General features: G+C 44.6%; 1 protein-coding gene across 1 annotated transcript in view; it reads right to left on the reverse strand.

The window, feature by feature from the left end:
- Positions 1-25,953, reverse strand: part of LOC143294672 (uncharacterized) — a 63,833-nt gene continuing 37,880 nt past the window's right edge. The window contains exons 7-13 of the mRNA XM_076606058.1: positions 24,717-24,891; positions 22,526-22,576; positions 15,713-15,881; positions 13,282-13,334; positions 3,880-3,917; positions 1,906-1,949; positions 1-492 (exon numbers count right to left, since the gene is read on the reverse strand). Of these exons, the coding sequence (XP_076462173.1) occupies positions 473-492; positions 1,906-1,949; positions 3,880-3,917; positions 13,282-13,334; positions 15,713-15,881; positions 22,526-22,576; positions 24,717-24,891 (550 nt within the window). The 3' untranslated portion in view covers positions 1-472. The remainder of the gene's footprint in view (positions 493-1,905; positions 1,950-3,879; positions 3,918-13,281; positions 13,335-15,712; positions 15,882-22,525; positions 22,577-24,716; positions 24,892-25,953) is intronic.

Here is a 25,953-nt window from a genome sequence, read left to right on the forward strand (position 1 = left end):
TCGGTTCAACGGAGAGGAAGGCGGTTACAGCAACGCACTGTGGAGTGCAGAGAGCAAGATGAGACACCGAAAGGATATCTTGGTCATCCACTGCATCCGTGCTCATCCTCCAGTCGTCTTGACTTAGTCTTGCCACTGGAAATTGGTGGACCCAGACGAGAGAGTGAGGTCGACGTTGCGCAACTCCTCTTCACTTTAAACAAACTCATCGCGCAAGTCATCATCACCCCGGAAAGAAAAGCACACACATTATCAAACGCCGCCGAACTCTCTCCTTTATCCTCTCACTCTCTCACTTGCACATACACGCTCGCGCCGCGCATACAAGGAAAAAAATATATATAGAATTTCATATACTGGTGGAGTGATTGTTCAGTCTCAGAGAGAGAAGAGACCGTTGGTGGCGCTGCGTTGCCTTGGTGAAGGGGACAGAACTCTGATTCTGTTGAGCGTCGACACCCATAATCATGTGTTACACTTCCTCGTAGATTTCTGCAACAGAATGGTTCAATAAGGTGATTAAGGGGGAAAAAAGGAAGTGCCCCCCCCCCTTTCCTCCCTCACCCCCCAGCCCCACCCCCAAGCCCCCTAAAATTATGTTCAATGTAACAAATTCACCGTGACCTACTGGTGCAGACTCTGGCAGGGTTCTGATTCCTTGTCATACTATGCAAAATTCTACTCGTTTAATATCATTTCTATTTATAGTGAAAAGCCGTTAAACTAAAGAATGAATTACACACACACACACACACACACACACACACACACACACACACACACACACACACATTTTGCATACTCGCATGCGTACACAGTGACTCCACCCCCCCCTCCCCCCTCGATTTTTTCCCAGCCCTCATCTAATATCACTTTAACTTACAGTGAAAAGCTGTTAAACTAAAGAATGAACACACACACACACACACACACACACACACACACACACACACACACACACACACATTAATTTTGCATGCTCGCATGCATAAACAGTGACTTTTTTTTGTGGCCTCAGTTGCATGCAGGTCATGGAGCACCAGAATGTGTTGGTCTTTTTTCCCCCCTTTTCCCCCCTTTTTTTTGTGCTTTCACACGCCTTCTTCATTGGCCCCCAAAACAACTTTTTCCCCTTCTGTTTTTTTTTTAAATAAATTTTTTATTTATTTATTTATTTATTTTTAAAATATAACATGTCAATTTTCAATTAATACATTGCTTCTAAATGTATTCAAAGTAGTTTTCTTCCAAATACATTAAGTTCTTTGAATAATCGGTTTTCATGGACAATTTCAGCCAAAATATTAACATTATACATGAGTTTGGAGTTTTTTGACATTTAGGTTGCTCTCATGTGAGTGTGTGGATTCTGTGTGTGGAATAATCAAAGAAATCATCTTAGACATTATAATACATATACGTCAAAAGACATACAATAAAATCAACATTAATTAATGGAAAAAAAAAAGTTGACGCCCGGACAGGAGGCAGGTAACGCCCCCCCCCTTCCCCCTGAAACAACACACAGTGATTTTTTTTTTCTGCCGGACGCACTGGTCAAGGACGATCGCCACATCGTCCCCAGGACAACTCGTCGTAAACCACATGAAAGTGTATAACATACTTGACATTATACAGTGCGCATTGTCGACATTGTTTTTATCATACTCATTCGGCCACTCCGTGAGCTAAACACAAGTATTTAGCAAATAAACAGTGACTTTTTCCTTCTCTCGATTTTTTCCCCTACCCTCGTTTAATATCATTTAAAGTGAAAAGACGTTAAACTAAAGAATGAACACACATGTGGACACACACACATAAACACAAACACACACGCGCGCGCACACACACACACACACACACACACACACACACACACACACACACACACACACTTCGTACCGTCCATGTCACCCTCCGGCAAGTCCTCATACGTGTCCTCAGGCCTGTAAACAAAAGACCCACTCTGAATGGATTGTACCTAATCCGTCATACTTTAATACGGTTAACTCTCTCCATACGAACGCCGAAAGGGACGACGTTAACAGCGTTTCACCCCAGTTACCATGATCAAAATATTGCAAGCGGAAGGCTCTTATACTGAAGAGGTGAATGTTGACAGAGAATACCCCAATTCTGACGACGGAAGCTAAAGGTTGAGTCATTCAGACACCCACTGGACATCCGAGGGGTCTGTGTAGAGGAGAACAGAGGACTGGCCGTACTGAGTGAGTTAAGGTTAGGGTAAAGTGTCTTTCCCAAGTACACGGCACCATAACAGTAATCTTCAGGCCTGTGAACAAACGACCCACTCTGAATGGATTGTACACCATCATACATTTTGAACGGTCACGATTAAGGCAAAGCGTCTTTCCCAAGGACACACACACACGCGCACGGCATCATGTTGAAACGGGGCCTCGAACCCTGATCACTTGTGAACACTGGACCAAAGTCCAGCGCCGCCTGAATGAGCTATTCTGCCACGACGCCTCCAGAAGGTAGTCGTGTCCGACAATGACCATCAGAACACTGATGGAGTCTCCCGTCGGACCGACGGATGAGTAGACAGGCAGGCTTATCTGTCGGTGTGGGTCCTCATATGGGACAAGAGGCCGATTCTGGATGCGCAGCACTTTCCACAGGTGTTTCAAGGGAAAACGTCTCCAGAAGTTGAGCCCTGCTTCTTTCGCTCACGCTTCTCCTCAATGGCCAGAGTCTCTTGTTTTCAAACGTCTTTATGCCACTAAAGCACAGGGCATCAGTTTCCCAGGAAGCGATGTCTATGCCACAGGCTTTGAGGTTTGTCTTCAAGGTGTCCTTGAAGCTCTTGCAGGAACTTCCAAGTTCACGGTGGCCTTCCTTCAGCTGACCATACAATAGCATCTTCGGGATCCTGCTGTCTGTCATGCGGACAACGTGTCCTGTCCAGCGTAGCTGGCACTGGATCAGCAGGCTTTCAATGCTGGACAGGCCGCTCCTCTCTAGGACCCGGACACCGAAAGATTAGCCTGCCTGCCTACTCATCCGTCGGTCCGACGGGAGACTCCATCATCAAGCTGATGTCAATCTGTGATATACGCTGAGCGTTGGCATGGTACGCCTCCTACATAAGATACACACCACACCAGTCAAACACATGACTGTGGGGTTAACTCACTCAGTACGACCAGTCCTCTCTTCTCCTCTACACAGACCCCTCGGATGTCCAGTGGGTGTCTGAATGACCCAACAATTAGCTTCCGTCGTCAGAATTGTGGTATTTTTTTTTGTCAACATTCACCTCTTCAGTATAAGAGCCTTTCGCTTGCAATATTTTGATGATGGTAATTGGGGTGAAACGCTGTTAACCTCGTCTCTTTCGCCGTTCGTATGGAGAGAGTTAACGGAGCCACGCTTTCATGAAAGTGTGTCGGCTACAGTACTGCCATTGTGAACGTTAATATTTTTGACAGTCCACATTCATTGTCAGTCGTTTCTCTTCATTAATAATGACTTACCTTTTACGATGTCCATCAAGAAAATTCGAATAATTGTGGACCGATTTATATTTACCTTGAATGTTCTGGATTTTCACCCTCTGTGTGTGCAGCATGCATTTAACGAAAGCAAAAGAACTCGCAGCAACAAAGGGGTTATCCTTGGCATTTCTGAAGAAAAAAATCCACTGTGATATACATGTGTGTGTGCGTGACTGAAACCTGACTGAATGACACAGGAAACGAATGACGAGCGCCCGAAGGCAGGCCTCACTGTGTCGGCTCTACGCAGGGAGTAAATTACGTTGACTCCGTGTCTGTAAAGAGCTTAGAGCTTGGTCGGTGACCGAGGAAAGGAGCTATGATACAGGTCTCGATAATAACAACAGATACTTACTCGCTGGGTGGAGTCTCGTGTTTTATGCCGGCCATCAGCTGAAAACGAAAAACAGGCTGTGTGGTTATTTTGGCTCTGTTGACCAAAGTACGCATGCACGCTAGTGTACACCTCCCCCCCTACCCCACTCCCCCCCCACCCCCCCCCCAACCCCCACTCCCATCCCCATTCAGACACATACATACGTACACTCCAACTGCACACACGCTAAATGAACATACATGCACACACAGTCACACTGGTAGGCAGAAAGTCAAAGAGAGAGAGAGGGAGAGAGAGAGACAGAGAGAGAGAGAGACAGAGAGAGACACAGAGAGAGACAGAGAGAGAGAGACAGAGAGACGTAGACGTAGACGTTTTATTCATATAGGCCTTAGCCCCTTAGAAGGGGGTACACATGGAATTGACATAAAGTCGCATATTAATACAAAGAAAAATTAGAGACAGACAGACAGACAGACAGACAGACAGACAGACAGACAGACAGAGAGACAGAGATAGAGAGAGACAAAGAGAGAGAAAAAATATTTGTATAAATGCTCTTCCCAAATCAGTTATCCTTTCAATTTTTTTCATCTGAGCAGAGATATGACACACACACACACACACACACACACACACACACACACACACACACACATACACACACACAGGCCAACACATCACCTTCTCCCGAACATTTATACCTACACACTCACGTACATACAAACGCACACATAAACACACAAACGCGCGCGCGCGCGCGCGCACGCACGCACGCACGCACGCACGCACACACACACACACACACACACACACACACACACACACACACACACACGGGCTCAAAGCACCCACGCAGGCGCACGATCATGATCTCAGTTCAAGAAAAGCTAATAAAACATAGGCAAAATCACATATACATAATAATATGTAATAACACATATACTCATGCAGTCAGACAAAAAAAGCAAAATCGACCAAAACACAAGTACCCAACCTGCCAATTTTATCCTTACAAAAACGAAACAAAAAAAGTCCGGTAAAAAAAATAGAAACAAAATTAGGTGTTAGTGAGGATGCAATAATTAAAATTAAAAATACATTTCCTTTCAGATTAGTTCACGTTTTGGGAAGAAAAAAAAAGAAAAAAAAAAGATAATGCCATGGTTTCTCTCCGCTGTTAATGAAGAAAAACATTGATAGTCAGGGTTTCTTTTTTTTTTTTTTTTTTTTTTTAGATGTGTCTGCAAAGAAAATGAAACACCCTTCTGTCCGTTTCGTTAATACAGAAATAGACCACCATTACCACGAGAAAATGGTATTACCCCAAAACATATTCTATCAATTTCATTCGGTTTTTTTGGGTTTTTTTTTCGAGTATGAATGAACGCGTATGACCTGTTTTGTGTCGTCATATTATTAGGCAGCTTTTCTCCGTTTTCGGGAGAGAGAGAGAGGGGAGAGAGAGAGAGAGAGAGAGAGAGAGAGAGAGAGAAGGCTATGTGCCTGCACCGTATTCATGTTTCACTATCCCACAGCGTGAGACGACGGAGGTTGATGGGGCACGGCAGTGCAAAAGAGACCAAAATGATGATTTTTCATGATTTGGGTTTTTGATGGATTTTGATTCTTGAACATCTCTTCTATCATATGCATAAGTTTTTCCACTGTAAAGATGTCTTTAACAATGAAAAAAATTGCCAATAAAGATTGCTTGCTGAATCACGAAAGTGTTTATTAATAATTTTTTGTTCAATTTTGACGCAAGTCGTCAAGTTTCTGGCCTTGACAACATACCTTGGACTTGCTCAATGATGAGTAAACCTACAACCATGAGACTTTGCATGATTGTTTTATGACATGTTATTGAAGTTTTGTCACGAGTATGTATGAAAATATTCTCTGGGTTTTAATTCATAGCAGTTCCAATCTTTTTACCCATTGTAAATTTTGAGGATTTCGCAATACCCAAAATTTCAAAAAATTTATAGAAAGTACAGTAATTGAAGAATCAACACAATCTCACGTGAAAATGAAGATAATGTCATTGTGTATCAAGTCCACATAACAAAAAGTGTCTGCATGCACCACATGGACCACAAACCCGATTTCTTTGATACATTGTTTGGCGGCCATTTTGATTTGTTTCCATAGCTAAGTGTATTCACATAAATCTAAGAACACTTTTTTGTGATCCACAAGTGATAATACACATAGCAGACAAAAAAAGAGAGATATAGTCGGAGAGGGGAAAAAAAAAGTCGTTATTTGACTGTCGTGTCTGGCCTTAACGTGCGTAATGACAGGTGAAAAGGTTACCAGGAAGAGGACCGTGCAAAAGAAGGGGAAGCAACGACCCAATGGGCTGATAGAGTATTCTGTGAACCCGAGAAGAGAAGAAAGTGTTTGTGAAAGCGTGAGCGAGTACAGGCCCCTTATACATAATAGTAATAGTAATAATAATAATGGATACTCATATAGCACACTATCCAGAAATCTGCTCTAGGTGCTTTACAAAAACGCTTTTGTTAACATAAAACATTATATCTATGTTACATACACACACCAAAATGTGACCACACACACACACACACACACACACACACACACACACACACACACTGCATACATACATTTTAACATACATGTGTATCTAACAGCTACCCTAACACATACGCACACAGGCAGGCACAAACTTACGTAAACACACGCACACACAATACACATTCATATACATGCGAGATGTGAGACAGGTGATGCTTTGTTCCCCTGATAACCTCCGTCATTCTGATTCCCTCGCATCGAGTCTTTTAAATCTCGTCTCAAAACGCAACTTTTCCCTCAGCAGTAAGTTCAATTGTGGCAGGTCCACTTCCTTTGCGTTAGCTGTGCTTGACTAGGTGTGTATACATATGTATGTATGTGTACATAACTGCATGCATGTATATGAATGTGTATTGTGTGTGTGTGTGTGCGTTTATGTAAGTTTGTGCCTGCCTATGTGTGCGTATGTGTTTGGGTAGATACACATGAATGTTAAAATGTATGTATGCAGTGTGTGTGTGTGTGTGTGTGTGTGTGTGTGTGTGTGTGTGCGTGTGTGTGTGTAGTCACATTTTGGTGTGTGTATGTAACATAGATGTAATGTTTTATGTTAACAAAGCGTTTTTGTAAAGCACCTGGAGCAGATTTCTGGATAGTGTGCTATATAAGTATCCATTATAATTATTATTATTAAAAAAATAATAGTGTAATCATCAACTACAACAGGTGTAAAAGAGAGAAGAAGAAGAAGCAGAAGAAGAAGAAGAGAGAGTGAACGAACGAACGAAATTTTATTTTACGAGGGTAAAGGAGTAAGCACAAAGTACTTGTTTACATCCGGCCCTCTGGGTAAGAATAATAATTAAGAGAGAGAGAAAAAAAGAAGAAAAAAAAAGAAGAAGCGAGAGTCAATTCACAACACCAACGTCAAAATTACATTAGCATGTGCAGGAGAGAGAGAGAGAGAGAGAGAGAGAGAGAGAGAGAGAGAGAGAGAGACAGACAGACAGACACAGACAGACAGAGATCATCTTTAAAACCTCATATGATTTGATTGTTATAAACACTGAGAAACAGAGACAGTCGGACAGACAGAGACAGGTAAAAAGAAAGTGTGAAAATGAGATTACTCAATTCTTCTTTACAGATTCGTGTAAATGCTAACTACATTTGTCATCAAACAAACAAACAAACATAACAAGGAGAGACAGATAGATAGAGCGAGAGGGCGGAGGGGGGGGGGAGATAGCTAGATAGATAGAGTCAGACAGACAGACAGACAGAGAGAGGGGGGCAGGGGGTGGGGGGGGGGGATTACAAAACCGATTATTTAAATACGAACGGAGATTGATTTTTTTTGGTCACACAACCACTTACACATAATTTTGATACACACGCGTATACATGCACACGCATGCATACACATACGTACACGCGCGCGCGCGCGCGCACACACACACACACACACACACACACACACGCAAGCACCCCCTCCGTCCCCCTCCCACACGCACACATTTTCACACACACACACCAACACCCCCCACCCACCCACCCACCATCGCACCGACTCCCCTCCCTTCCCCACCCCCTCCCCTTTCTGCGCCAGACAAAGATACATATAGACCCATGTGCTGTAAAGATACATATAGACCCATGTGCTGTAAAGATCAGTGTGGTGTGCTTTGTACAGGCGACGTTAAGAGTGCAGTTACACTGATATCAGTACACGAGGACGAACAGTCCGTTTTGCCATCAGTGATGAGAGAGAAACCCCAGTCAATAAAGAGAGAAGGAGATTTAGGAGAGCACAGTGTATGTATAAAACAGCATCAGTGTCAATGTGGCACGTCTCACTTGGGGCGAATGAGCTGTCTTAACCTGACGACAAATCATGAATAAACTGATCAGATCGATCTGTGCTAATCAGTAATCAAATAAACAAAAATAAACTAACAAATAAATGGAACAAATAAGCAAACAAACAATCAAACAAAAAAGTAAATAAATAAATAAATGAATTATTTGTTTATCCATCCATTCAATGGGCAGGCACCGAAACCCCTGTGATAATTGCGGCGAACTTAGTAGATGAAGGATAATGGTGAAGAATGTGATAATGAAAATAATTGTTTCTACTCCCCGCTGACACCCTCCCAACCCCCCCCCCCCCCCCCGCCCCCTCACCCCCTCTTCCCCGCGCCCACGCACACGCTACACGATACGCAAAGCTATGCATGTCGCTTATTGTTCCTCCCGAAAGCGGAGTATGGTTGCCTATATGGCGGGGGGTAAAAACGGTCATACACGTAAAAGCCCACTCGTGTTCATACGAGTGAACGTGGGAGTTGCAGCCCACGAACACAGAAGAAGAGCTTATTGTAATGGTCAGACACAAGGATTTTTTTTTTCTTCTTCCTCCTCCCACAATTTTTTCCCCCACAGCCAGTCAAAAAATGTGATTTTTTATATTTATTTATTAATTTATTATTATTATTTTTTGTTTTTTAGCACCGTTCAAACCTGTCACCTAGCTGTGACACTTGAAACAGACACAGGATACATTGGAAACTCTAACTGGAGAAAGAGAAGGGGAGCGAGAGGAAGTAAGGAGGAGAGACAGAGGCACAGAGACAGAGGCACACACACACACACACACACACACACACACACACAGAAAGAGAACAGTAGTTTTGACGATCTTGCACTTGAATGTGCATACACACAACACAACACACACACACACAGACACACATACACACGGACACACAGACAGACAGATAGACAGACAGACAGACAGACACACAGACACACACACACACACACACACACACACACACACACACACACACACACACACACACACACTTCTCTTTTCGATATCGATCGGAGAACTTGTTCTTTTATACCGATGAAAAAAAAAGAAAGAAAAAAAGAGTAAAACGACAGATATTAGAACTGTGTTCCCCCCCCGTATAAGTCAACTGTACATAAACCACTGCATAGCAGAAACAACAGCCAAAATATTTATTTTTAAAAAATGGGGTGGGGATGGGAGGACAACCATAATGGTTAGGGCATTGTAAAGTTGGACATTTTGAAAATGGCAACCAATCAGGAACTAATTAAAATGAGCATCTGACACAATCATAAAGTCACCATACTTTCCATAAATCATGCACAAACAAAAACAAGGGAGACAAGGCCTCCATGACTCTTGTGTGATTTCCCACTTGATCCACAAAAAAAAAGAAAAAAAAAAAGAGGAAAAATTATAACTGCACTGCAAGGTAAATAACAATTATGGCAAAATGACACACACATTGTTGTAACCTTGACCTTTGATCTCTAAACCTACAATCTCTAAATTTACAAAACATTTGTAACCCGACTAAAAACAAATCACTGTTCTATGTCTCATGAAAACTGGATGAAAAATCTAAATTCTGTCATGCTCATACATTCTTTTTTCTACATATGTGCTTTGTTGTGACCTTGAACTTTGACCTCTGACCATGGCTTTTTACACGGGTTTTGTTCTTACCGTGAGTAATCATTGTACCAAATTTGATGAACATTGTATACAAGACCTTCTTTCTCTTGCACAAAGAAACTTTTCCAATCAATATTATAGGCCATTTTGTGACCCTGACCTTTAATCTCTGATTCTGAATTTCGTCAAGGATCATGCTATAGCCTGTCCACGACCAGTCACGATGCCAACTATAATCAAGAATGAGAATAAGCAAACGTCTCTGTCAAGCTTTTTTTTTCTCCACATTTTGCCAAGTGATTACCTTGACCTTTGACCTCTCACCTGCCTACAACATTAAGATAAGGTGGATCAATTCAAAGGTCTCACTCGTGGATCAATTCAAAGGTCTCACTCGTGGATCAATTCAAAGGTCTCACTCATGCCTGCTGCCCGACCAAGGTTGGTTCCTATGTTGCTTACGTTAATGCTTACCACAACACACACACACACACACACACACACACACACACACACAGAGCCATCAAACAGACTCTGTTTACATATGAGAGTCCAAAGCAGAAACAAAACAAAAAAAACACACACACACACAAACAAAAAAACCCAGAAAAACAAAGTCACCCAACATTTGTGATTCAAAGGTACAATGAACACGAATAAAACAACAACAACAAACAAACAAACAAACAAAAAAACCCAAACCAAACCAAAACAACCCCCCCCCCCCAATCACCACAAAAGACCAAAGCATGCGACTCATGGAAAAGATTTTAAAACCCAGAAACCCAACAGTAAATCAGAAATAAGGTTTATAATAATAATAATAATAATAATAATGAATGAACTTTGTGGCTGATTGAAACCTCAGTCTGATCACTGGCTTTTTGTCCCCGCAAAACAAATTTCAGCATCACCTTAAAAAAGAAACAACAACAAAAAAAAACAACCACCCAAAATTGGGTTAAATAAATGGACGAAAGATGCCATCATGCTGCAAAATACCAGTTTGATCGGAATCGACAGAACTGGGGGAGAAGGTGGGAGTGGGGGGCAGGGGTGGGGGTGGTGGGGGACAGATTGGAGGGGGGTTGGAGCTGGTACATATGGTACAGTGATTGAAGATGATTTCCGTTTTAATCAAGGCCTGACTAAGCGCGTTGGGTTACGCTGCTGGTCAGGCATCTGCTTGGCAGATGTGGTGTAGCGTATATGGTTTTGTCCGAACGCAGTGACGCCTCCTTGAGCTACTGAAACTGAAACTGAAACTTTAATCAAGGAATTTCCTCGTTAGTAATTTAAGACAATAATTGGCCCTTCAAAGCTTTCTTCGTCTTCGGTCATAATCATCATTATTATTATTATTATTTTGTTGACCGATGTCTTCAAAAGCGAGGAAAATGTTTGCTTTCAATTCCAATATTCATAACGATGACAAACATCTGTTAGAAATGTTATGAATTTGAAATTAATAAGTCCATCTTCTTAGTTCTACTTTCGAAAAGTAGCCTAAACCAATGTAAAAACTGGTTTTATCGTTACTTTCCTCGAAACATTCTCCGGAATTTTTGTTTGTTTGTATAGATTATTACGGATATGCTTTGAACGTGTGCGTAGCATTTTGAGAATTTTACGTTGTATTCGATACACAAGTGTTGTTAACGCAATTCGGTTATTAGGGTTTTTATGTGTTTATTATGCTCATTTGTTAATCTGTTTGTAACCCTCCTTACCATCCCAAAACTGGCAAAAGGAAATTAAACCTAAAACCTAGAAAAATATCGCAATTTTATTAAATACATCTTAAATCTTACATATGCTACCAACTCAAACACCATCAGTAATGCTGACATTGACAAACCAAACCCGAAAAACTAAGCACAAAGGCGGCAACCAACAAATCCACCGAAGAAACTGGCACATAAACGAACAAAAAATAAAAAATAAAAATAAAAATAAATAAAATAGATAAATAAATAAATAATAATAAAAGAAAAAAATCTATGTGCATGAAACTATATTTCATCGATGGATCGTCCATTAAAAGACGAATATAATCATAATCATTTATAATCGCTAAATATCAATCGTTCGGATTTGAGAAGTTACTATCTGATTCAAGTGCTATTCTTGAGGAATGAGAGAGAGTGGGGGTGGCGAGGGAGAGAGAAAGATGAGGGGTGAGGGTGTTGGGGGGGGAGGTAGACAGGAAGTAAGGGCACATAAGAAAGGGTGGGGCGGGAGGGGAGGGGAGGGTGGGGAAGGGGGAGAGGGGGGCAGTTGGGGGATGGTGGGGCGGGGGGTGGAGAATGGGACGCAGACGCAGATGATTCATTCATTAAGGTCATACGCCCCCATATGAATGAGAGGCGATAAGGAAATATGTAGACATTACCGTAACTGGCAATAAGCATTCAACTGCTTACACAATTAACCTATAGAAATTAGGACACTACTATTTCTCTTAACTTAAAATCTTTATATAAGCACAATGATGCCATCAATAAAGAAACTTTATACAAACAAGGGCGTTCATAATATTTCTTTGAAATAAATTTGAAACGAATATTATACAATACAGGACACTTCAGAACAAAAATGAACTTCATCTTCAGTTGACTCTTTGCAACAAAGGGCACAGCTTCTCTAAATGATTAACATTTTTTTTTTATAGTGATACCTGTGGGGGGAGAGGGGGAGAAGGAAAGAGAGGGGGGGGGGCGAGAGCAGGGAGGGAATGGAATGTGTCACACACACACACACACACACACACACACACACACACACACACACACACACACAAGTGGGGATGGGAGAACAACCACAATGGTTCAGGTATTGTAAAGTTGAACATTTTGAAAATGGCAATCTATGTAAATTATGAACCCCGAGATCATTGCTAATTCTGAATGAGATGAGTTCACAAGTTTCCAGGAGCATATTTTGTCTGGCGCCGCTGGTGTGTGTGTGTGTGTGTGTGTGTGTGTGTGTGTGTGTGTGTGTGTGTGTGTGTGTGTTTCTACGTGTATCTGTTTGCATGTACAGATGTACGTTAGGTATATCCGCAGGCTTGCATGTACATTTTTTTTGGATACGGTCGTAGGCCTACATATCACAGTGTAAATACGCAGATATTGTGTGTGTGTGTGTGTGTGTGTGTGTGTGTGTGTGTGTGTGTGTGTGTGTGTGTGTGTGTGTGTGTGTGTGTATGCGCGCGCGCGCGCATCAGTCCTCATGTATATATTTTTTTTCTTTCTGGGTGTATGTAAGAACTTTACAAACGTAAACATGTTTTGTTTATAATTATCTATGTATTTGTTATCATTACCTACAAGATAGGGGGGGGTGGGGGGGGGGGGGGGGAGCATGAAGGAAGGGGCACTCACGTTTTTTATTGTAGGCGTGGAGATCTCGATGTTGTTGGAGCTGACGAAACCAACTGAAAAGAAAGAAATTGCATGTAATTTTCATCATCATCATCATCATCATCATGATCATCATCATTATTACTATTATTATCATTATTATCATTTTCGTGATCATTATTGTTGTTCTTGTTATCATCATCATCATCATTATCATTTTGCTCATCATAATTATAACAATGATGTGAAATGCAAATGGAACAGTCCAATATATAACAGAAATGTTGAGTCCAAAATGTAAGCTTTGCACCCAAGCGCACACGTACACATACACATGCACATCCATGCATGCGTGCGCGCGTGCGCACGCGCGCGCGCGCGAGCACACACACACACACACTCTCTCTCTCTCTCTCTTAGTCGGATGTCACTTAAATCGGAAAGACGTAAAACTTATGACAACATACACACACACAGACACAGACACACACACACACACCCACACACCACACACGTACGCACACACACACACACACACACGCACACACACCACCACCACAATACATCACAACAATGAACAATGACAATGAGTTTATTCTCATTAACTCTTCTGAGTCACAGTGAAACAATGAAACAGGACAACAACAGGATGACGGCTACTTCAGAGGAAGAGCGAAACTATCATTATGAAACGAAACAAAGGGGAAATAACAATAAAACAAAAAAACAAAAAAACCAACAACAAAAAAAAGAAGAAAAAAAAGGGAGAACACGAGGTCACGATCGCCATCACTCTGATATACAATACAATAAGAATAGCGAAAGCAATACTCCACAGTTAAATGCACAGACCACAACTTAAAATCACATAAAATTGTGAGTGAAGTGTTCAACTCTGCAAGCCGCTTATCGAACTGACTAGTTGGCCAGTGGGAACTGAGTGGTTAGTCGGAGCATAGCAATACCAATGGCATGGTATCTTATAACAAAACAAGATACACAGTAATTTGTTATTTTAGCACCCATTTGCCAGTAATACAGAAACTGCTTTAACTCTTTCCGTACGAATGACAAAATAGACGACGACGACAGCATTTTACGACTCTTGACATCATTAACGTGTTACAAACGGAAGGCTCTCACGCTGAATGGGAGGATGGAGGCAAAGAATACCACGTTAACGCTTCTGATACCGAAAGTTACAAGCTGGGCCATTCAGACACCCACTGGACATCAGACGGGGTTTCTGTGAGGGTGGGGAGGGGTGGGGTGGGAAGAAAAAGAGATCGGACGTATTCATCTGTGTACGTCCTCTGTCTCGTTACACCTCTTTCTCCTACTATGTATTAAGTTGGTTTAACTCACTCAGTACGGCCAGTCCTCTCTTCTCCTCTACACAGACCCCTCGGATGTCCAGTGGGTGTCTGAATGACCCAACCTTTAGCTTCCGTCGTCAGAACTGTGGTATTCTTTGTCAACATTCACCCCTTCAGTGTAAGAGACTTCTGCTTGTAATATTTTGATGGTGGTAACTGGGGTGAAACGCTGTTAACGTCGTCTCTTTCGCCGTTCGTATGGAGAGAGTTAAATAATCTTTAATTATTCAACAATACACATGATTACAATGCAATGAATGACAAAAGAGCATCAACAAGCTTAAAGCTTATACTGTGCTCACAACGTTGCACTTCAATTTTATCATGACGGCTGATGAACCATATTATCAATTGTATCAAATAACATTCATAAACAGTAAGTAATGAAATAATGAAATAAAACAAATAAACAAACAGTTCATATTATAGTAAAATTATGCTAATATCAATATTAACATGAGATTAAATTTATTATCACCAGAGTAATTGGCCTGATAGAAGAAAAACACGAAGAAAAAAAAAAAGAAGAAGAAAATTTAGAAGAATGGTGGGTAAGGTGGTGGGGGAGGGGGAACAGAGGGGAGAGGAGAAATTCCATGTATTAAGTTGATGACTGTGATGTATTGTATCCGTACAGTTTAGTAATATTAAGTTTTGTGCATTAAAAAAAAAATTTGAACATGAAAAAAAAAAGAAGACTGGACGTCCCTAAGGAGTTAATACACCCTGGAGGCACGGTCCCCTTAGAGAGAAAGGAGTTAAGGTCCGAGCACTTGAATGAGGGGGGCTTCTTCTCTGAAGACCTAGTACCGTCCATATTTTTGTTATTCTTTTTTTTTTTCTCGAGGCCTGACTAAGCACGTTGGGTTACGCTGCTGGTCAGGCATCTGCTTGGCAGATGTGGTGTAGCGAATATGGATTTGACCGAACGCAGTGACGCCTCCTTGAGCTACTAATACTGATACTGATACTGTCCAGCTCTCCCTGGAGTTTCTTATCACTATCACTACAGGGGGGAGAACAGACATACATGACCACACCACACCACTTCACATAACAAAGCAACGACAACTCACTCTTGCCCTGTTCGTTCTGCACCAGCCACTTGCCGGCAGGGTTGCCGTCCATGCGGAGGATGGCGATGCTCTCCCCTTTGAGCACGGCCAGGTCCTTGGAGAACAGACCTCCTCCCCCCGCGTTGTTCTTCACCACCCCGTCCCCCACCTTCTCGTCCGTGTCTGTCAACTGCACACACACACACACACACACACACACACACACACACATATGCACGTGCACGCGCGCACACACACACACACACACATAGACACGTACACACGCACACACACTTCGCACACACGCATGCACGCGCGCGCAGCACACATACACACACGCATACACGTGCGCAAGGCACACACACGCATACACGCGCCCACGCACGCATGCAAACACACACACACACACACACACGCCATTACATCCTTATACAAAACTCTAATACCAACATTTAGGGCGTATTGCGCTGGGATTTTCATCTTTTCCTTCATTTTAAATGACTATCATTAAAAGATAAAAGGCTAATGACGTGTGTCTCATCGCCTTTTGTCGACGGCCCTTGGGGCAGTGCATTCATAAGGCTGGGCAAAGGAAGGCAGTGAATTCATACCCACTGCGTCTAAGACTTGGCATAGGAAGGCAGTGAATTCATACCCACTGCGTCTAAGACTGGGCATAGGAAGGCAGTGAATTCATACCCACTGGGTCTAAGACTGGGCATAGGAAGGCAGTGAATTCATATCCACTGCGTCTAAGACTGGGCATAGGAAGGCAGTGAATTCATACCCACTGTGTCTAAGACTGGGTATAGGAAGGCAGTGAATTCATACTCACTGGGTCTGAGACTGGGCATAGGAAGGCAGTGAATTTATACCCACTGGGTCTAAGGCTGGGCATAGGAAGGCAGTGAATTCACACCCACTGGGTCTAAGGCTGGGCATAGGAAGGCAGTGAATTCATACCCACTGCGTCTAAGACTGGGCATAGGAAGGCAGTGTATTTATACCCACTGGGTCTAAGGCTGGGCATAGGAAGGCAGTGAATTCACACCCACTGGGTCTAAAGCTGGGCATAGGAAGGCAATGAATTCATACCCACTGGGTCTAAGGCTGGGCATAGGAAGGTAGTGAATTCATACCCACTGGGTCTAAGGCTGGGCATAGGAAGGCAGTGAATTCATACCCACTGGGTCTAAGGCTGGGCATAGGAAGGCAGTGAATTCACACCCACTGGGTCTAAGGCCGGGCATAGGAAGGCAGTGAATTCATACCCATTGGATCTAAAGCTCGGCATAGGAAGGCAGTGAATTCATACCCACTGGATCTAAAGCTCGGCATAGGAAGGCAGTGAATTCACACCCACTGGGTCTGAGACTGGGCATAGGAAGGCAGTGAATTCACACCCACTGGGTCTGAGACTGGGCATAGGAAGGCAGTGAATTCACACCCACTGGGTCTAAGGCTGGGCATAGGAAGGCAGTGAATTCACACCCACTGGGTCTAAGGCTGGGCATAGGAAGGCAGTGAATTCACACCCACTGGGTCTAAGGCCGGGCATAGGAAGGCAGTGAATTCATACCCATTGGATCTAAAGTTCGGCATAGGAAGGCAGTGAATTCATACCCACTGGATCTAAAGCTCGGCATAGGAAGGCAGTGAATTCACACCCACTGGGTCTGAGACTGGGCATAGGAAGGCAGTGAATTCACACCCACTGGGTCTAAGGCTGGGCATAGGAAGGCAGTGAATTCACACCCACTGGGTCTAAGGCTGGGCATAGGAAGGCAGTGAATTCACACCTACTGGGTCTAAGGCTGGGCATAGGAAGGCAGTGAATTCACACCCACTGGGTCTAAGGCTGGGCATAGGAAGGCAGTGAATTCACACCCACTGGGTCTAAGGCTGGGCATAGGAAGGCAGTGAATTCATACCCACTGGGTCTGAGACTGGGCATAGGAAGGCAGTGAATTCATACCCACTGGGTCTAAGGCTGGGCATAGGAAGGCAGTGAATTCACACCCACTGGGTCTAAGGCTGGGCATAGGAAGGCAGTGAATTCATACCCACTGGGTCTGAGACTGGGCATAGGAAGGCAGCGAACTCACATCCACTGGGTTTAAGGCTGGGCATAGGAAGGCAGTGAATTCATACCCACTGGGTCTAAGGCTGGGCATAGGAAGGCTGAGAATTCACACCCACTGTGTCTAGGGCTAGGAACAGGAAGGCAGTGAATTCATACCCACTGGGTCTAAGGCTAGGAACAGGAAGGCAGTGAATTCATACCCACTGGGTCAAGGGCTAGGAACAGGAAGGCAGTGAATTCATACCCACTGGGTCTAAGGCCGGGCATAAGAAGGCAGTGAATTCATACCCACTGGGTCTAAGGCTGGGCATAGGAAGGCAGTGAATTCACACCCACTGGGTCTAAGGCCGGGCATAGGAAAGCAGTGAATTCATACCCACTGGGTCTAAGGCTGGGCATAGGAAGGCAGTGAATTCACACCCATTGGGTCTAAGGCTGGGCATAGGAAGGCAGTGAATTCATACCCACTGGGTCTGCGACTGGGCATACGAAAGCAGTGAATTCATACCCACTGGGTCTAAGGCTGGGCATAGGAAAGCAGTGAATTCACACCCACTGGGTTTAAGGCTGGGCATAGGAAGGCAGTGAATTCATACCCACTGGGTCAAGGGCTAGGAACAGGAAGGCAGTGAATTCATACCCACTGGGTCTAAGGCCGGGCATAGGAAGGGAGTGAATTCATACCCACTGGGTCTAAGGCTGGGCATAGGAAAGCAGTGAATTCATACCCACTGGGTCTAAGGCCGGGCATAGGAAGGGAGTGAATTCATACCCACTGGGTCTAAGGCTGGGCATAGGAAAGCAGTGAATTCATACCCACTGGGTCTAAGGCTGGGAATAGGAAGGCAGTGAATTCACACCCACTGGGTCTAAGGCTAGGCATAGGAAGGCAGTGAATTCACATCCACTGGGTCTAAGGCTGGGCATAGGAAGGCAGAGAATTCACACCCACTGGGTCTAGGGCTAGGAACAGGAAGGCAGTGAATTCATACCCACTGGGTCAAGGGCTAGGAACAGGAAGGCAGTGAATTCATACCCACTGGGTCTAAGGCCGGGCATAGGAAGGCAGTGAATTCATACCCACTGGGTCTAAGGCTGGGCATAGGAAGGCAGTGAATTCACACCCACTGGGTCTAAGGCCGGGCATAGGAAAGCAGTGAATTCACACCCACTGGGTCTAAGGTTAGGCATAGGAAGGCAGTGAATTCACACCCACTGGGTCTAAGGCTAGGCATAGGAAGGCAGTGAATTCACATCCACTGGGTCTAAGGCTGGGCATAGGAAGGCAGGGAATTCATACCCACTGGGTCTAAGGCTGGGCATAGGAAGGCAGAGAATTCACACCCACTGGGTCTAGGGCTAGGAACAGGAAGGCAGTGAATTCATACCCACTGGGTCAAGGGCTAGGAACAGGAAGGCAGTGAATTCATACTCACTGGGTCTAAGGCTGGGCATAGGAAGGCAGTGAATTCACACCCATTGGGTCTAAGGCTGGGCATAGGAAGGCAGTGAATTCATACCCACTGGGTCTGCGACTGGTCATAGGAAAGCAGTGAATTCATACCTACTGGGTCTAAGGCTGGGCATAGGAAAGCAGTGAATTCATACCCACTGGGTCTAAGGCTGGGCATAGGAAGGCAGTGAATTCATACCCACTGGGTCTGCGACTGGGCATAGGAAAGCAATGAATTCATACCCACTGGGTCTAAGGCTGGGCATAGGAAGGCAGTGAATTCACACCCATTGGGTCTAAGGCTGGGCATAGGAAGGCAGTGAATTCACACCCACTGGGTCTAAGGCTGAGCATAGGAAGGCAGTGAATTCACACCCACTGGGTCTAAGGCTGGGCATAGGAAGGCAGTGAATTCACACCCACTGGGTCTAAGGCTGGGCATAGGAAGGCAGTGAATTCACACCCACTGGGTCTAAGGCTAGGCATAGGAAGGCAGTGAATTCACATCCACTGGGTCTAAGGCTGGGCATAGGAAGGCAGAGAATTCACACCCACTGGGTCTAGGGCTAGGAACAGGAAGGCAGTGAATTCATACCCACTGGGTCAAGGGCTAGGAACAGGAAGGCAGTGAATTCATACCCACTGGGTCTAAGGCCGGGCATAGGAAGGCAGTGAATTCATACCCACTGGGTCTAAGGCTGGGCATAGGAAGGCAGTGAATTCACACCCACTGGGTCTAAGGCCGGGCATAGGAAAGCAGTGAATTCACACCCACTGGGTCTAAGGTTAGGCATAGGAAGGCAGTGAATTCACACCCACTGGGTCTAAGGCTAGGCATAGGAAGGCAGTGAATTCACATCCACTGGGTCTAAGGCTGGGCATAGGAAGGCAGGGAATTCATACCCACTGGGTCTAAGGCTGGGCATAGGAAGGCAGAGAATTCACACCCACTGGGTCTAGGGCTAGGAACAGGAAGGCAGTGAATTCATACCCACTGGGTCAAGGGCTAGGAACAGGAAGGCAGTGAATTCATACTCACTGGGTCTAAGGCTGGGCATAGGAAGGCATTGAATTCACACCCATTGGGTCTAAGGCTGGGCATAGGAAGGCAGTGAATTCATACCCACTGGGTCTGCGACTGGTCATAGGAAAGCAGTGAATTCATACCTACTGGGTCTAAGGCTGGGCATAGGAAAGCAGTGAATTCATACCCACTGGGTCTAAGGCTGGGCATAGGAAGGCAGTGAATTCATACCCACTGGGTCTGCGACTGGGCATAGGAAAGCAATGAATTCATACCCACTGGGTCTAAGGCTCGGCATAGGAAGGCAGTGAATTCACACCCACTGGGTCTAAGGCTGGGCATAGGAAGGCAGTGAATTCACACCCACTGGGTCTAAGGCTGAGCATAGGAAGGCAGTGAATTCACACCCACTGGGTCTAAGGCTGGGCATAGGAAGGCAGTGAATTCACACCCACTGTGTCTAAGGCTGGGCATAGGAAGGCAGTGAATTCACACCCACTGGGTCTAAGGCTCGGCATAGGAAGGCAGTGAATTCACACCCACTGGGTCTAACTGGATGGGCATAAGAAGGCGGGCGGGACTCCAATCCTCTCCTTCCGCAATTCTAACCTTCCTCCTTCCCCAATCTCAAGGATTGCAGGCACTCAGACACATACACCTGGGTGGAGTGAGGAAAAACGGGAGTGAAGTACTTCTCCTGAGGACAAAAACAACAGTGAAGTGATGGCCTAGAGGTAACGCGTCCGCCAAGGAAGCGAAAGAGAATCTGAGCGCGCTGGTTCGAATCACGGGTCAGCCGCCGATATTTTCTCCCCCTCCACTAGACCTTGAGTGGTGGTCTGGACGCTAGTCATTCGGATGAGACGATAAACCGAGGTCCCGTGTGCAGCATGCACTTAGCGCACGTAAAAGAACCCACGGCAACAAAAGGGTTGTTCCTGGCAAAATTCTGTAGAAAAATCCACTTCCATAGGAAAAACAAATAAAACTGCACGTAGGAAAAAAGAAAAGAAAAAAAAGGTGACGCTGTAGTGTAGCAACGGGCTCTCCCTGGGGAGGGCAGCCCGAATTTCACACATCTGTTGTGATAAAAAGAAATACAAATACAAATACAAATGCTGAAACGGGGTCTCCGTTTGAAACCGTAATCACTTGACAGGTGGACATCAGATCAGAACTCCCAACGCCTGGCAAAAAAAATCGACGGACCACGGGCTATGATAATTATTTCTACAGCGCTGAACCCTGTGTTGGAAACCAGCAGGACTTCGTTCAGCCCGTCCACAGTGAGGACCCAACCAGTTCGTTCTCCTCTCCTCTACCCTGGCAGTCTGATGACTTGCGCGATGACTTCGTTTATAGTGAGGAGGAGTTGCACACCGTCGACCTCACTCTCTTGTCCGAGACCGTCTGTATCCAGTGGCAAGACGAGGTCAAGACGACTGGAGATGGAAACGGATGCAGTGGATGACCAGGATGTCCTATGTGCCTCATCCTGCCCTCAGCACTCCACAGTGCTCTGCTGCAACCGCCTTCCTGTCCGTTGAACCATGAAGGTTTCTTCCGAAGAGTCAGCCGGATCCAGTCTTCACATGCTTGGGTAGACAAGCCCTAACTCACCGAGGGTTTGAGACCTGTCGGCTACCCTCACCTAGTTTAGCCAGCCTGTCAAAGCCGTTGCCCGGGGGTTGGGTAGCAAGGACTGGACTCTGTCCACCCATTGACAGCACGCCTCTCCTCCAGCTGTTTTCTCTTCCCTCGTTTCATATCACTTTTAGTGAAAAGACGTTACACTAAAGAACGAACACACACACACACACACACACACACACACACACACACACACAGAGTGAATGACAGAGAGATATAGAGGGGGGGGGAGAGAGAGAGAGACAGACAGACAGACAGACAGACAGACAGATTGACAGACAGACAGACACAGACACAGACACACAGACAGAGGCAGACAGAGGCAGACAGAGACACAGAGAGAGAATGAGAGAGAGACAGAGACAGAGACACAGACAGACAGAGATAGACAGAGAGAATGAGAGAGAGACAGAGACAGACAGACAAAGAGAGAATGACACACACACACACACACATACACACACACACACACACACACACAGACAGAGAGACAAAGACAGACAGACACAGAGAGAGACAGACAGAGACAGAGAGACAGAGAGAGAGAAAGAGAGACAGACAGAGACAGACAGACAAACAGAGACAGAGACAGAAAAACAGAGAGAAACGCATGCGTGCGCTTACCCCAAATTTCCGCCTCATCTTTTTCAATTCCTCTTCCTTCTTTTTTCGTTCCTGTAAACACGACAAACACAGTGTGTCATAAAGACATGAGGCATGGCATCTGACCATTATTTACCTCAATACCAAAAAAGGAAGAAAAAAAAAACCCGGAAAAAAAACCGAAATGTATGTGCTTGTACATACACGCATGTATGTTCTTATATTTTGCATTAGCGTACGTGCGACTGTGTCATTTATATTTCATATGCTGACGTCTGAGTGATAGGATGAGAGAGAGAGAAATGAGAGAGAGAGACAGAGAGAGAGAGAGAGAGAGACAGACAGACAGACAGACAGACAGACAGAGAGAGAGAGGAGAGGAGAGCGATGAGACACAGGTGGGAAAGAGAAAAGAGAAGAGAGAGGTAGGAGAGAGAGAGAGAGAGAGGTAGGAGAGAGTTAGAGAGAGAGGTAGGAGAGAGTTAGAGAGAGAGAGAGAGAGAGAGGTAGGAGAGAGTTAGAGAGAGAGAGAGAGAGGTAGGAGAGAGTTAGAGAGAGAGAGAGAGAGGTAGGAGAGAGTTAGAGAGAGAGAGAGAGAGAGAGAGGTAGGAGAGAGTTAGAGAGAGAGAGAGAGAGAGGTAGGAGAGAGTTAGAGAGAGAGAGAGAGAGGTAGGAGAGAGTTAGAGAGAGAGAGGTAGGAGAGAGTTAGAGAGAGAGGTAGGAGAGAGTTAGAGAGAGAGGTAGGAGAGAGGTAGGAGAGAGTTAGAGAGAGAGAGAGAGGTAGGAGAGAGTTAGAGAGAGAGAGAGGTAGGAGAGAGTTAGAGAGAGGTAGGGGAGAGTTCGAGAGAGAGGTAGGAGAGAGTTAGAGAGAGAGGTAGGAGTTAGAGAGAGAGGTAGGAGAGAGTTAGAGAGAGAGAGAGGTAGGAGAGAGTTAGAGAGAGAGAGAGGTAGGGGAGAGAGAGAGAGAGAGAGAGAGAGAGGTAGGAGAGAGTTAGAGAGAGAGAGAGAGAGGTAGGAGAGAGTTAGAGAGAGACAGGTAGGAGAGAGTTAGAGAGAGAGGTAGGAGAGAGTTAGAGAGAGAGAGGTAGGAGAGACTTAGAGAGAGAGGTTGGGGAGAGAGAGAGAGAGGTAGGAGAGAGTTAGAGAGAGAGAGGTAGGAGAGAGAAGAGAGAGGTAGGAGAGAGTTAGAGAGAGAGAGAGAGAGGTAGGAGAGAGAGAGAGAAGAGAGAGGTAGGAGAGAGTTAGAGAGAGAGAGAGAGAGAGAGAGAGAGTGTGTGTGTCTCAAGGAAAACAATGACAAACAGCCAGGTGCTAGTTGCATTGCTTGGTTCTAACTTTTTGACAGTTACACGTGACTAAATGCCTACGTTGACCGAACTACGCCATTGGTCAGTTCCATACTACACACAGTCAGTAGCGGGTTACGACCATACTAGGCTCTTCCGTCCGAGCAATGCAACTGGCTCCAGGACATTAAAACTAATGTTAAAGAACCTATGACAATAAAGAGGTTTTACACTGCAATATTCTGTAGAAAAATCCACTCTGATAGCAGAACAGATACACTTGCAGACAGAAAAAACAAGGTGGTCAAGCACTGTGATGACTCGCTCTCCCAGGAGAGAAACCCGAATTTCACACATAAATGTCTGTCGTATTAATAAAGTAAATTACAATACAATACAATACGGTATAGTATAGTATACAATACAATTCAGTTTTGTATAGTAAAGTATACAATACAATACAATGCAATACAGTATAGCAGAGTAAAGTACAATACAATACAACCCAACACAACACCACACAATGAAGAATGAAAAGGGTGCCAGCCTACAACGCTTCTGCCTCTCTTGCTTGGCGCAGCAGTGAAGCTGACACGGCAATATATCGATAGTGTCCCTAAAGCAACGTAATCACACTGATAATGCACTGCGACATACTGTGTTCTGCGTCATACAACGCAGGGTGTCACTCAAGTGACTTAAAACTGAAGACCACGAACAACTTTGAAGACTGACTGGTCACCAGCCAAGCCAGGCATGAACTTACAGAGCTGTGAAGACAGTGACTGGTCACCAGACAAGCCAGGCACGAACTGACGGCCCAGCGGCTGGCTCGCTCACTCAACCGTAAGTCTGATGTGGTGCCCTCTCACAGGGCAGAACTATTCTGCTCACCAGACAGGGAGGTAAGTACAGGTGGTGCTCACCTTTTCCTCCTTTGTCTTTATCGCTTCCTCTCTGGCTTTGTCCCTTCGTCTGGCGGCCTCCTCTTTCTCTTTGTTCTCTTTGTCCCTCTCCCTGGCCCGCTCTGGGGTGTTGGGGGAGGGTAATGGGGGAGGGGGAGGCTCTGCTTCCACTGTCTCGAAGTCCTCCAGTGGCTGACTGCAAAAATCATGTTGAGGTTCGCGTTAGTTTAGTCTTCAATAACCCCTCGACTGCCGCTAACGGGCATGCTTCTCCAGCAAAGAGTTTTCATCTCACTGAGATAATAATAATAATAATAATACTGTGCATTTATATAGCGCCCTTTCTCACTAAGAGCTCAGGGCGCTTTACACGAAAGAAAAATATTACAAGATAAGACAGAGCTTATACAGATAGTACAGAGTGGTAACTCTCTCCATTCACAAGCTACACAACTTCGAAGTCAGTGCTGCTTACGCTACCAGCTAGCACACAGGTAAATAAAAGGTACATTGGAACAAACCCAGACACTTCCTCAAAAAAGGAAGCGCCGGGCCTGTCCTTATATCGATCATCTGACATGTGCACACAGCAGCAAAGACAGAAGAAATGTGCAAACACAAATAAGCTTTTATTCAAGACTGGCATAGCCTCTTTAATCCTGAACAAGCCACACAGAACACATGGACAATACAGAACAAACACATGGTTGCCTCGGTTGCTCATACAGGTCAGGATTTCAGTGACTGAACTTCTTCCTCTGGGCTTTGCATTACTTTTGAACAGCGAAATCAAGGACACCATTGATTACCGTAAATTCCTGTCACACTGATCTCATTTCACCGAAGTTTAGCAGTCAAGGGGTTAAACAAATCGTCTATAATTGTAATTGACATCAGGTTTAGTGGTGGACGTGATTCAGATTTGAATTGTTTGATTTCTTTATTTTTTTATATATATATTTTTTAGACAATACAGATTAAAAATTCTACGTGAACCCTCAGTAGCTATTTATTTTGTAATCTGAATTATCTACGTCTTGTTTTATGTGGTTTGAGTTCCTGTTTTGGGACTTACATATTGATTTTGTATAAACAGCCTGCAATGGAAATCTGAAAATTAATTCAGAGGGCAATACGTGGATAATGGGAATAATTTCGTATCTGCGACAGCCAACTGTGTGTGTGTGTGTGTGTGTGTGTGTGTGTGTGTGTGTGTGTGTGTGTGTGTAAGTGCATACATGCATGTATGTGGCGGATG

The sequence above is a fragment of the Babylonia areolata genome, chromosome 20, assembly GCF_041734735.1.
Source record: "Babylonia areolata isolate BAREFJ2019XMU chromosome 20, ASM4173473v1, whole genome shotgun sequence".
NCBI lineage: Eukaryota > Metazoa > Mollusca > Gastropoda > Neogastropoda > Buccinidae > Babylonia > Babylonia areolata.